General features: G+C 41.5%; 1 protein-coding gene across 3 annotated transcripts in view; it reads left to right on the top strand.

The window, feature by feature from the left end:
* UNC5C (unc-5 netrin receptor C) overlaps positions 1-13,825 on the top strand; it is a 319,406-nt gene that overhangs the window by 178,918 nt on the left and 126,663 nt on the right. For all 3 annotated transcript variants that reach the window (XM_082236367.1, XM_082236368.1, XM_082236366.1), the window contains exon 2: positions 11,578-11,799. In XM_082236367.1, the coding sequence (XP_082092493.1) occupies positions 11,578-11,799 (222 nt within the window). The remainder of the gene's footprint in view (positions 1-11,577; positions 11,800-13,825) is intronic.

Raw genomic sequence — 13,825 nt, 5'->3', positions numbered from 1 at the left:
GAACCCCAGAGGGTCCTATATTTTTCCACTGGGCATAGTGCTCAATGTGGTTAATATTTTCCTGGGGAAAATACCTTGTGTGAACAAGGTATGTTTGTATAAGAGCAAAGTATATCTTTATAATGAACAAACTTTAATATTGACATTTATCAGAGTTCTGTGTCCAGCTATCAGCTGTGCTAAAGAACAACAACCTCATTTATGACTGTAAAGGAATATCATCTTCTAGGATAATTTACACCACATGCTTGAGAGCATTAGTAGGAAACCTAGCATTTTTGTTGGATGTATATTTTGAGTGCCATATATATAACAGACGCCACAAAAGTTATACTTCTCTGTGTGTGTCTCTTGCTCCTTGTTCTGTGTTCTAGCATCAGCTTTCATCTTCATGTAAATATGCCAAACTGTGTCCTAAGTGACAAAGTGTGCCTTAAGGGGACTTAAGAATGAATAGGTTTAACAAAAACTATTTTAGCCTAAGCCTTGTCCATCTTTAATTAGTTATCAAGGTTAAAGGAGGGTCAAGAGCCTGAAGCAGTTTCAGGACTAATGTGTCAAAGAAAAATGAAGCCTTACACTGGGAAGGAAATGATGTTGCTTAGAGGTGCAATAATTCTGTGACCCCATGTCAACCATTAGGACTACTAATGGTGGTAGAGAGGGAAAATATTTCTCGTGTTGCAGGTGGTTCAGAAGCTCCAACTGCTCAGAAGACAGGCTTTTAGGGAGAACAAACAAAAGCCAAATGGAATAATGCATTCAAGCTTTACGAGCAAATTGAAAAGATGAGATTGTATCTTTTGACCCTGAATTCTTCTGCCAAGCCATTGCCCCTCCAAATCCAAAAATCAGTTATACAAGGAAAGCGAACACCTTATATTAATGATAGTGAACTGCTCATAATCTGCCGTCACATCACAACCGCATCTAATTTGACTAGTGTCAGTTTCCTAATTAGATAAAGTGCCCAGAGCTCACACTTTTGAGTGCTTATGATCTACAGACTACGTGCTTTTGTTGCATGAGAAAAGCTGCGCAGATAAAGTTCCCTACTCAATTTGTGATCCACATTTCCTTTATTTTTAGAGCTTAAATATTTTATTAGTCTTAAACAAATAAAAAGAAAAGGTGATAGCACAAAGGAATATCCATGCAAAGCTTTGTAATAATTAGAAGAAAGTTTCCATAGCATCTCCCCCCCCCCGCACCTTAAATGGGCATGGCAACCTTTCTTTTCAAATGAAGTTCTTTTGATAAACTGAGCCAAACCAACTCCATGTTGGCAGCCAATTATTGAATTTCTGCCACAGCAACTAGGAGAGATTTGTAAATACCCCACTTCCTGGTCACCTGGAACAATTGCTTTCAGGTGATAAGGCAGGTAAGATCTGCAGAAGTTTGCATTTGCCATAGTCTTATTTATACCAGTCTTGCAGATAGCCCCCCCCCCCAAAAAAAAACAAACCCTACTAGTCCATAACACTTTTAATAGTTTGGTTAGCCAGCTATACCTAATTTGTAATTGGTGGAAACATGTTGGTGTGAGAAACTGCTTTAATGTGCCCCACCCTAATGATGAAAAATGAATGGTGGTGTGATTTAGCCTTCAGCAGCTTCATGTAGTAAGACTGTAAGATGATGATGATGATGATGATGATGATGATTGAATTTATATACTGTCCTATACCCGAGGGTCTCAGGGTGGTTCACAAAATAAAATAAGATCTTATGTAGGTATGCACCCCAAAAGCAAGAGCTAACTTATGTACATGTCCTAAATCCTAAATTTTCTTCTGCATGTGAATAACTTGGCCCCTTTGTTGCACTGCACATTGTTTTAGAGCATTGTGCAAGACAGAAGAGCAGCTTGAATGAAATGTTGAGAGACCTGGGTTCTTTCTCAGCCATAAAGTTTACCGAGTCTGCCACAACCTCTTAGCTTTTCTTTTGCAGGTAAAATGGAGTTGTGGACAATATAATACACCTGAACTGACCATACCTGAAGGGTGGGATAAAAATTGTAAGGGATATGTTGAACTTACCAATATTTGAAATACGATTTTCTGTGACAGAGTTTACGAGCTGCCATACATATTTACCTACTTTAGTTGGCTGGTTGCAAAAAGGGAGGGTTGTGTATTTTTAAGCACTAGTGAGTAATAGTCCCTTTGGAAAGAAACACACTAAAAACAAGACATTATCTCCTGCCTAATAAAGTTGCCTGTCCAAAGTGGCACCTGCTGTTAATTTCACACAAAACAGGATTTGTTCTTCCAGAAAACCCTTTAATCATAACATTTAAAAACTTAGCACAAATCCCAAACATGCAGTTAACTCCAGCTGCCTTTGTTGTAATGTATTGCAAAAGATTTCACTGAGCGATGGAATCCAAAAGCGAATGGAATTACCTTGGCAGCTATTTCTTTTAAATTGCTCTTGAACTATCCCAAAGTAAATTCCATTTGAGAAGAATTTGCTTTAGATCTCAGGAAGATAATAGTCATATGTATTATGATGTAAGTAATAATAATTTAATCCCTGAGATTTAGAAAAAGATACGTTATGTGAATGGGTGAGAATTTATTCTAGATCTGTAGCAACAAGTCTGGCAATATAGAAATAAATGTATTAGTGTATGGAACCTGTATTATTATTATTATTATTATTATTATTATTATTATTATTATTAAAGTATTTAAAATATTTTTTGGCTCCTTCTCAGAACATGTGCCCATCCAAAGAGGCTTACAGTCAAAATAGAATAAAAAAATACAGCATTTAAGAATGCAGTAGTACTAAATGTAAATCATTTTAGAATATTTAACAGTACATTTTTATTTATTTATTTATTTTACAAAAAGTATTGAGACAGGCCATCACACACCTGGAAGGCCAGTTGGAAAATAAATCTTCAGGGCTTCCCAAAAACCTGCATTGTGTTAGTCCAGTGAGAGGGGATTCCATAGCCATGGGGACACCATAAAGAATCCACTCACCTTACTGAATTAGGGTGATGATGCTTAATGTTTTATTATATTTTTATATATGTTGGGAGTCCAGAGTGGCTAAGGCAACCCAGTCAAGTGGGGAATAAATGATGATGGAATAGGACGTCCCTATTTTCATCAGAAGAAATTTTGGAGGGTATGAAACTGGTGCAATCTTGCAGGAATCACTTACCTCATCAGAGGTTTGCTTTTGTCCGCTGAGACTGATGAGACAATGCAACCCAACAAATGTCTACTCTGAATTAAGACCCACTGAGTTGAATTGGTCTCACTTCCAGGTGCATTTATAGGATTGCAGCCTTGGGGGTTTAGCTTTGGCTGGACTGTGCTCTCATTCTTAGACCACAGTACCAATTACAGCCAGATGATGTGTCAGACATAACTTGGGCCACTCCCTGTAGATAATTTAAAGTTTCTTGACTTCGCTGACATCTAGTATTTTTACAAGGTGATGCTCTGGGTCACTTATTTTAATATGCACAAGTACAATGCTGAGGGTACGCAGGTGGCGCTGTGTTCTAAACCACAGAGCCTAGGGCTTGCTGATCAGAAGGTCGGCAGTTTGAATACCCGCGACAGGGTGAGCTCCCGTTACTTGGTCCCTGCTCCTGCCAACCTAGCAGTTCAAAAGCACATCAAAGTGCAAGTAGATAAATAGGTACCGCTCTGGCGGGAAGGTAAACGGCATTTTCGTGTGCTGCTCTGGTTTGCCAGAAGCAACTTAGTCATCCTGGCCACATGACCCGGAAAAACTGTCTGCGGAGCGGACAAATGCAGGCTCCCTCTTACGGTAAAGCGAGATGAGCGCCGCAACCCCTGAGTAGTCCGCAACTGGACTTAATGGTCAGGGGTCCCTTTACCTTTACAGTGCTGAAGCATGAAGGTAGAAAAATAATAATTCTGAATTTAGGTTTGCAAGTATTTCAAGACAGTGGATTAAGTCTGCAGAAGTGGACATTGTAAAGTTTATTCCTCAATAAAAATGAATTGCTTAAGTGAAAGCCGTTTAGCTAATCATCAGGTCTCTTGCCCAGGTTGATCATATTTTTAGTACGCTAGAATAAGGATGAATGTGACATTTTCTAGAAGAGAAGTAATATTGTGCATGAACAGGTCCTGTGATCACTTTGGAGAATGATCACGAATACTTCTGCTAGCTGTTTCTGACCAATAGAGTGGAAAGAAGCATTGGGCTCCAATATTGCTTTGAAAAATCAAGGACATGTTTGTTTGGGCAAAAGTTAAGGCTGGGTTTCCTCTTAACCCATGTACCACCAATTCTGATTATCACCTTTTCAGGAACTGAAGTACAGCATTAAAAAAAGACAAGTCTAAGGCCCAGAACTTTCAGTTCAAAGTAACCCAGTAGGTCATCATAACTTCGATTTAGACTAATGCTATTGTCAGGGAACTGCCATTGGAGCTGGAGGCGGAGGGAAGGCTCCAGAGGGATGCCGGAGAGGGTCCCAGTAGGGAGAGAGGCAGCCCATCTGCTGGTGAAGGAAATCAGCGTAACACCAGTTGAGAAGGGGGGCAGATGGGGGAATCGGAGAGGAGGCTCCAAGACTCCTCGCCGGAGACCAGCGGAGAGAGTACGGGTACTCTGCTGCCCACACCCTCCCTGCGCAGAAGACTTCCGCACAGGGAGAGTAGGAGGAGACTTGGCGTCAAAGAACTTCTTTGCAGGAAGAAGCTCAAGAAACGCCCACTGACGGATTCTGCCAGCGACTGAGACAGCCACGAAGCTAGAGGCTGCCCAGACAGAAAGGGTTTAACCAGGTAACCTAACCAGGAGTGGCGGCAACTTACGCACGAGCAACCCCTAGAACCATTACAGCTATACTATATTTAAAACCATTATAAAATACTCAGAACATGAAAAAAGCTCATTGTACTGAATTCATACTATTATTTTTACCATTAATGTTTGCCTTTTTTGCTGTCTATTTTATTGTTTACTAAAATACCATGACAAAAAAACTTAACATGGTGGTTATGGCACTTGTAGTAGATTGCAGGCCTGGAACTCCTAGGAATGGGAATCAGTATGTAGAATAGGCTTATAGCACAATCCAAACTCAACATCCACCAGAATGAGAAAGCCTGGAGTTGGTGGATCTTTGGCTTCCCTGGCTAAGCTAGGAGATTCCAAGGACATGGGGGGGGTGGAGAAAGGAGAGAGTTATACCTATACCAACCCCCTTTCAGCTTGGTCATGTGACCCTGCACCTTAGCAGAAAAAGGCCAGAAAAATAGGAGGTGTGAGTTGAACTCCTCCTGAATCGAGTTTGGAATAGGGTGGCTTGTGCTAGCATAAATTACACCAGTATAAGTTACATTGACTTTCTATTGTTAGTGTTCCTTTGTACATAAATGTTAGACTACAATGCTCCTGTTGGGTCTCTAAATATAGCAACAACTGGACTCCTTGGTTCTTTTGTCTAGAGTTTGCTCTCTTTTCTTCCCTCTCTACTATAAGGCCTGTGATGGATTAGTAAATGGATAACCCAGGGCATTCTGGAACACTGGATAGAATGAAAATGGATTTACTAGAAACGTTAAAAGTATTCTTAACATTTTGAGCTTTGGAAACAGGCTGAGGCTGCATTCCAGAGAGGGCCCAAGATACTTTGTTGCCTGAGGCAGAAAATCCAAAAGACACCTCAAATGTAACAATAGCATTTATCCCTATTAGCCGTGTCCTAAAATCCACTCCCTTGATGGCCTGTGCTGTGGTTACGTGAAACTAAGCAAACTGTGCTAGGTGCATTCTCCTTATTGCCTTTCTGCATTTACTTTGTGTTTTTAAGAACTCAGTGCTCAGCCCCAAGAAGACTGTGGTCAGTGAAGTCCTGGGAAAGCATTTTGGTTGTGCTTCCTAGAACGGAAGTGGCTGTGCCAGTGTGGTAAAGCGGTTTCAGTTTATTTCTTCTCTCTACTCTGCCTTATTCCCACTTGCTGATCCAGTTACATTGAAGTGCCCCACTGAAATCATTCAAGCATGCCAGAATGTAAGTTTTAATCTTCACAGTGCTTGCTGACCAAAATGAGGGACTCCTTTTGCCCTGCAGTGTTCTTGTGAATCCCTGATGTATATGTGTCCTGATGTAGTTAATGGTGAGGGAGAAGCCCCCTGTTCATGTACAAAGACTGTTCAGTTATCATTTCATTTACAAGGAAAGCAGGATTCTGCCTTAGCTCTGATTCAGGTGAGTTGAATTAATGCTCCACATTTTGTGGATTATAGCAAGGCTATCACACAGCAACAGTGAGATACGAGGGCACATTTTGACTGTGCTTAAGCATGCCTAGGTTGTGATTTGCTCTCCCCCACGCTCCCACCGTTATAGCTGTTTATCTAAGGTATATACAGAAACAGAACTTGTAAAGACATAGTTTGTCTGCCTGGGAGAAAAGGAAATAACGTTTTGTGCTCTTGCTTCAGGAGATCTAATCGCATCTGAGAACCCAGAAAAGCACAAACCGAGTTTCCCGCATTGATTCCATCAGTCTGATAAGGCTGTGCCTATTACTCCTTAGTGGTGTGCAGCAGATGTGTAGGCTAGAGACCTGGAATGCTGATGGAGATGAGAATGTTCCATCTGATTGTTTGGGTGCTTTTTTCATAGGGTGTAGAAAAATCCAATCATTGTTCCATTATTAGGCATTCTCTTCTGCACAGCTATTATCTTGGTGAATAATGAAAAATGTAAACCCCGCAAATGAATGAGAACATGCTTGTCTGAAAAACATTTTGAGGCAAATGTGTAAAATGAATGCCATTCTCTTCTCAGCAATGCTGCGTGGGTGGTTGTTTTCTCACAGTGCAATCTTACTTCTATGTCTACTCAAAAGTAGGCTAAGGTAAGGTAAGGTAAAGGACCCCTGGATGGTTAAGTCCAGTCAAAAGCGACTGTGGGGTGAGGCACTCATCTCGCTTCAAGCCAAGGGAGCCAGCGTTTGTCCACAGGCAGCAAAAGTAAGCACCCTTGAATTCAATAGGCCCTACTCCCAGGAAAGTGAGTAAAGGATTGCAGGCTTGATCTCTCAAAGAACAATGTAAAATATGTTGTCAGGGAAAGGTCCTTATTTGAAACAAGGCTCTTTGTCAGAGATCTATATATCACAAATCTGGAACTTTTAAGTACAGCAGAGAAATTCTAGTTTACTCTTTGATAGCACGGTTATGAACATTATCTTCAGTAAATGTGTTGGGAGCTCTCAATGAAAAACAATACTTTTTTGCAGTCGCCAGGAATTAGCAAGGCAATACTTGTTTAATTATAAAACATATGCCTATTTTGTTAGTTTCCATCTGTCTCTTTGCTGATTTGCAATTAAATGACCAGAAGAAAAAGATGTGCCCTGAGGCTATGGGGGGGGGGTGACTCATCTCTAATGATTACACTTTATACTTTGTTTTTGTGCATGTGTGCATGTGAGGTCTTATTCACAATCTTCTTCTTTCTGCTTGCATCTTTGAAAAGTATTTGCGGATGCAAGCACAAAATGGCTAAAGAGAGGGTGGGGTAGATGTAAATAAGGCAATTGAAAATCAGCAACACATACACACATACATCAATTTAAACCATGGTATGGTATCAATGGTCCCCATTGATACTACGCCACATGCTTCCAAAACAAATCCAAAATCTGCAAATCAGGCAGAGTGTTCATATTTGATAATGATCATATTGGTTTTTAATCGGCATTGAAACGCCTCCTTTCACTCATTTTGCTAGATCACACAAAATGCTTCGCCAGACGTTGACTCACCAAGCTGCTGTGAATGTGTGGACACATACTTACTGAGGAGAGAGCTTAGCCATGATTCCCAGTTTGAGCAACATGCTAAACCAAACTTTGGCTTAATTTAGGTCACATTCACACTATACATTTAAAGCAATATTAAACCACTTTAAATGGTAAGATTTCACCTAAGGAATCATGGGAGCTGTAGTTTGTCAAGGGTTCTGAGAGTTGTTAGGAGACCTTTTGCCTTCTCATAGAGCTACAATTTCAAGAGTTGTTTGAACCCTCTTCCCAGGGAACTCTTGAGATCCTTGGCCTAAGTTGTTTAGGACTCCAATAACTCTTTTGGCAATGTGTAAACAGACCCTGGTACCTTAGTTCACTTAAAGGAAAATGTTGAGGTCAAATTGGTGTTTCCTCAGGGATTTAGTAGGAAGCAAAAAGAGTTTTGTTACAGACTGGTTCAATTTTTCAGGGACGTTTCAGCCTTATCTGCAGCTTTTTTACCAGTTCGGGGGGGGGGCATTTCCAGTTCTTTACCATACTACTCCCAGTAGTGGTGCGACTGTATGCAGCAACATGAATTTATTGCTTTTTTAATTTTTAAAAAACTGATTTGATTGCAAAAAGAGTTAAATACAGTGTTTTAAATGACAGTGCTTTTTATTGATTTGTGTTTCATAAACAGTTAAATACTGTGCTTTTAAATGACTGTGGAAAGGTTTGCATTCTTCTAATACAGTTTGAGAGGCTCCGGAGGTCCATGAAACCTCAAACCCTCTTGATTTACCTACATCCAATAAAGACATGGTGTAACTCTAGCTATGGAGATAGATATCGTGGTAGCAATCTATCCAATCCCTTTCATCTGTCATTGTTCTTTCTTTATCTGTCTGTCTACAAAAGCTGTGGCTGGAGGAAGAGTCTTTCATATCCTCTGTAATTCTGGACACAGGAAAATATAGGTATATCTAGTGTAAAGAAAGGTAGTTGACTGACATTTAATCTTCATGAAGACTGACACAAAGGGGAGAGCTAACCTTCTGCAGTATTTCTAGTTTGATATTCTGTGGCGCTTTTATTGATCATCTCCGGCGTCGGTCACTGCCTATAACGATAACTGCTTCAGAGGCAGAAAAGAGGAGATTGAATAAGGCCTTCAGGACTGTCAGCTTCTTACTGATAGATCTGTCAATAGTTACTGCTCCCTCATCCTTTTACCACTGTGAGAACTGTTTGTCTTGGGCATCTTGGATACTCTTGCATATTGACGCTAGAGTTTAAAGCCAGCGGGATGAGCTTTTCCCTGCGAATCACTGTGATTTTCCCCTTTAAAGAACAGAATGGTTGTTGTTGTTGTTTTAAGATTCTAACAAAGGAGAATGATGAGGCTGTCTGAAAATTAGTTCATTCCCAGCAGTTTAGGTCAGTTTAGTTCAGTGAAAGGAATTACCATACTGATGTAAGAAGCTGAAGTTGATTATGAGATCACAGAGCAGGAGGATTATGGTTAACTTACTTGGGTTCATTGAAATGGGTCTGTGATGTCAGGTCACTTCCGAATTGCAATCCCTGTGCATAATTCTCAAAGCAACCAAAGGAAATTATGAGTTCATAATTGAATCTGGATTCCAGTCATGGTGAGTGGTAGTCATTGTGAAGGGTAACAGATGTTCATCCTATGTTTATCGATGCCCCTCGCTCTGCAGCCTACCTGTAGTTATGACTCCATCCAATGCTGGTATCATACCTATCCATGCTGATCAGGCTATCCTGAGCTATCCTGGGAGCCAAATACAGAAAAGAGGATTCATTAACAGTACAGTGGTACCTCTGGTTAAGAACTTAATTTGTTCCGGAGGTCCATTCTTAACCTGAAACTGTTCTTAACATGAGGTACCACTTTAGCTAATGGGGCCTCCCACTGCCACTGCGCTGCTGCTGCATGATTTCTGTTCTCATCCTGAAGCAAAGTTCTTAACCCGAGGTACTATTTCTGGGTTAGTGGAGTCTGTAACCTGAAGTGTCTATAACCTGAAGCGTCTGTAACCCGAGGTTACCACTGTAAATAGCACACTGTCTTCACTGTGGTTGCAGCCAAAGTTAAACAAACCCTACTGCTTGTCTCATTGCTCTCACTGGATGATTTTGGCTTCTGTAAGAGATTTTACACCTGTATTACCTGAGATGGGTTTTATGGATGCAGTCTCAGCGGATAAAGGATGTAGTTCAGGAATCTGCTTTGCATGCAGAAGGTTCCTGGGTTCAATCCTCAGAATTTCTAGATAGGACTGGGAAAGATTAAATGATACTGAGCAATATGGGCCCAGTATAAGACAGCTTCCCTTGGCCCAGTGAGCTTGGGCTGGATTCAACTGTCCCATCACACTGTTACGGAAAAGGAGCAATGCGGCAGCGAGCTGGCAGCTGGAAAGCAAAACATAAATGGGAATGCTGGGAACTGTTCCGTGGGAAACAAAGGGGCAGTCTTTTCACAGTGCAAAGCACCGGAATTAGCTCACAGTGTAATATGAGCTGTACAGGAAGTATGGGAGGAGTTTGTCTCTCTGCTGTTGGAGTTTGAAGAGAGCAGACGTGTTTCTCTGTAACGCTGCAAAGACAGAAATAAAGGCATGTAAATACGTTTCTGTCTATCTCTTTCCCCTGCCCCTGGGGGCAGGGAAGAGTGGTGTGTTCTCCTCGCGCATGAGGAGGATTGCCGATTGTGACCTTGCCTGGGTCTTGCCGGGAATGCAGACAGGGAGGTCAATTGGTGATTTAAGCCGGGTGCCTGGAGAGTGGCCAGTTTCTCCTGAAGGCAGGCTTAAATCCCGACACACACTCCCTGCCCCATGCACCCCCCCACCTCCCCCAAATCCATTTTGGAAGGCAGAACAGTGTGTGTTGGGAGAAGCATAAACGATTGCACTGGTGGAACAATATTCTTTTTGCTACATTGAATTCTACACATCAGCTCCAGAGACCTTAACCAGCATTATTTTCAGTTGATTCAGGAAAGGCCCACAGTAGGCTTCCATAGGTGTATAAGTAACCCACATGATCTTGGTCTCATTCTTCTCAGTTTCTATTAAATTGTTTTTGAGGGTTCGGCTAGGCCAAATTTGTAATCAGTAGGCACCAATCTTGCATATAATGCCACCTAGACTATGATTTAAGATTAAAATTTGCATTTAATTCCTCATATGGTAGAAGAATATAATCTTCAGCCATGAGATCTTCGATGGTGAACAGAGATTAACCCAAACATACCACATAAATGCCCTTCTGCCTGTAAGTCAGTCAGATACTCCATACAGCAAAAAGATAAGTGTTTTGATCAATGTTAAACAACTTAATACAACCCTGCAAAGCCATCGTACTCCTGTTATCATTATTATTGAAACACTTACATTATTAAGATACTGAGAAATCAATGCTGCTCAGCAAGGAAGAGGCCACATGTAGAAGTATTCTAGATGTACACATTGAATCCATCTAAACAGGTACATCTCATTGTCACCAGTATTGTAACTGTGTGTTAATAGAGCCTGCTGTTGGGAAAAATTGAATGCGCCCGCTTGAAAGGATAGCTGCAGTTTTGTCATAATGATTCCCCCGAAAACTGTCTTAAAATCAGCTATATCTTTTATTAGAAACACTCATAGGGCAATCTTCTAAGAATATGTATCATTCATGTAAGGATTGCCATCTCTATTTTCTTCTTGTAGTGAAAGCTGAAAAACAGCTTTCAAGTTCAGATTCAATTTTATTTAACAGCTTGTTAATGTTTCCCTTCCAACTCCTTTTCTTGCAGATGATGACTTTTTTCATGAGCTCCCAGAAACCTTCCCTTCGGATCCTCCAGAGCCACTTCCTCACTTCCTCATTGAGCCTGAAGAGGCCTACATCGTGAAGAACAAACCGGTGAACCTGTACTGTAAAGCTAGCCCTGCCACCCAGATCTACTTCAAATGCAACAGTGAATGGGTCCACCAGAAAGACCATGTGGTAGATGAAAGAGTTGATGAAACATCTGGTGAGTTGTTATTGTTTTGAGAAAATGTACTAATGGCTATGTTGGATAAATTATTTAAAATATAATTGCATAAGTAATCTCTCTTTACTGTACTGCTGGAAAAACAAAACGTCTCCTGAGTTGTGCTTCATCATAACTTGGTGGTGAAAACAGACAGCAGGGGAAATCCTAAAATCTGATACCATGACACACCATGACGTACAGGTAATGTTAGCTCTCAACAAATACTGATGAGTAAGAAGAATAGGATACAGAATGCTGACCATATTATAACCTAATCTCTATGGTTTATCTGATAGAATTAAAATGCAGATATGCAGTCATCATATATGCATCAGGCAAACAGCATCAGATGCATGTAAAAGGATTTCCTTGATGTAAAATGTGGATTTTTATCAGCCTAGTGTACATGTCATTTCTGCATATGTGTGTGTGTGTGAACAGGACAGTGATCATTGCATTAAATCTTGGGCATTCATGTGTCTAACCTTCATTTATTGGTCTATGCCGAACAGACTATGTACAAAGACTTGAGTCAAGCAAATCTATATACACAGTTTTCTCATGTACATAACATGTATTTGAAAAGGTCGCTCTCACATGTTCAGTCAACATATGGAGGTTAGGCACACCATAGTATGAAACTTGCCACAGTAATTGAGTTCTTCCCACATTCATTGGGAAAAATTACTACTGTACTGGGTTACATGTGGTTTGATTCAAGTGTGCAGTTTGAGACTGAATGCACAGGCAGACATTACGTTCCACGTCCATTCAGGATGATGAATGCATGCACAACATAACAACTGCATAGGGCTCAAGGCTCCCATTGACTTCATTGACCACATTTAATATCTTGAAAAAATCTAAGAGACTTAGAAAACATCCCATGGGCCATAAACATATTTGTGTCAATGATATGATTCCTCTTGTTTTGAAAGATTAGTAATCAATATACTTTGGGTCACATACAAGATAGAGAGAAGTGGAGCTTAGTGCTGTCTGACAGCAATGAAAAATAACTGGCTAGCAAGGAAGGTGATTTCTTTCATAAGGGAATTGTACCAGCACTTGGCCTAATTACTCAGAAAAAATAATTCCACCAGATGCCTTAGAAGTCTCATGTGAATTGGGCTTTATTTGTTTCAGCTCATTTATTTGCACAGTTTATATATATATATATATAAAATGCACTTTTAACAGCGCAGTGTTGTGCACAATTTGAGAATAGGAAAGCAGTGAGGTGTTGCAGTGGGGCAATCACTTAAGTTAAACTGGAGCAGGGAAAACCCAATACCTTTTTAAAAGTAGAAGAAACAGATAAATTACCGTATTTTTCGCCCTATAGGACGCACTTATTCCCCTCCAAAAATGAAGGGGAAATGTGGGTGCGTCCTATGGGGCGAATGCAGGCTTTCACTGAAGCCTGGAGAGCGAGAGGGGTTGGTGCGCACCGACCCCTCTCACTCTCCAGGCTTCAGGAGAGCCCCAGCGCCAGCCCCACAATGTCGGGGGACAGAGGGAGGCGGAACGCCGCCATCCCGCTGTCTCCCGAAGTGGTTTGGAGGCTGACGGCGGGGAGAAGAGCACTTCTCCCCGCTGCCTGTCCCACCACTCCTGGGACAGCAGGGAGACTCGCTGCGTCTCCCTGCTGTCCCCGGACCTGATCGCAAGGCGGGCGGGGGGGAGAAGAGCGCTTCTCCCCGCTGCCTGCCCCACAAGCTCCAGGGACGGCAGGGAGACACAGCTCGTCTCCCCGCTGTCCCCGGACCTGATCTGAAGGCGGGCGGCGGGGAGAAGAGCGCTTCTCCCCGCTGCCTGCCCCACAAGCGCCTGGGGGAAAAATAAATTTTTTTTCTTTATTTCCCCCCCAAAAAACTTGATGCGTCCTATGGGCCGGTGCGTCCTATGGGGCGAAAAATACGGTAGCACAACTGCAATGGTTAGGAAATTGTCTTATTCATTCATGCACACATACACGCATGCACACATATCTAGGCCTGGTTTGCCCATCACAGCAGACCAA

The sequence above is a fragment of the Podarcis vaucheri genome, assembly GCF_965113315.1.
Source record: "Podarcis vaucheri genome assembly, chromosome: 9".
Taxonomy (NCBI): domain Eukaryota; kingdom Metazoa; phylum Chordata; class Lepidosauria; order Squamata; family Lacertidae; genus Podarcis; species Podarcis vaucheri.
This window is presented reverse-complemented; position numbering and strand designations above follow the sequence as displayed.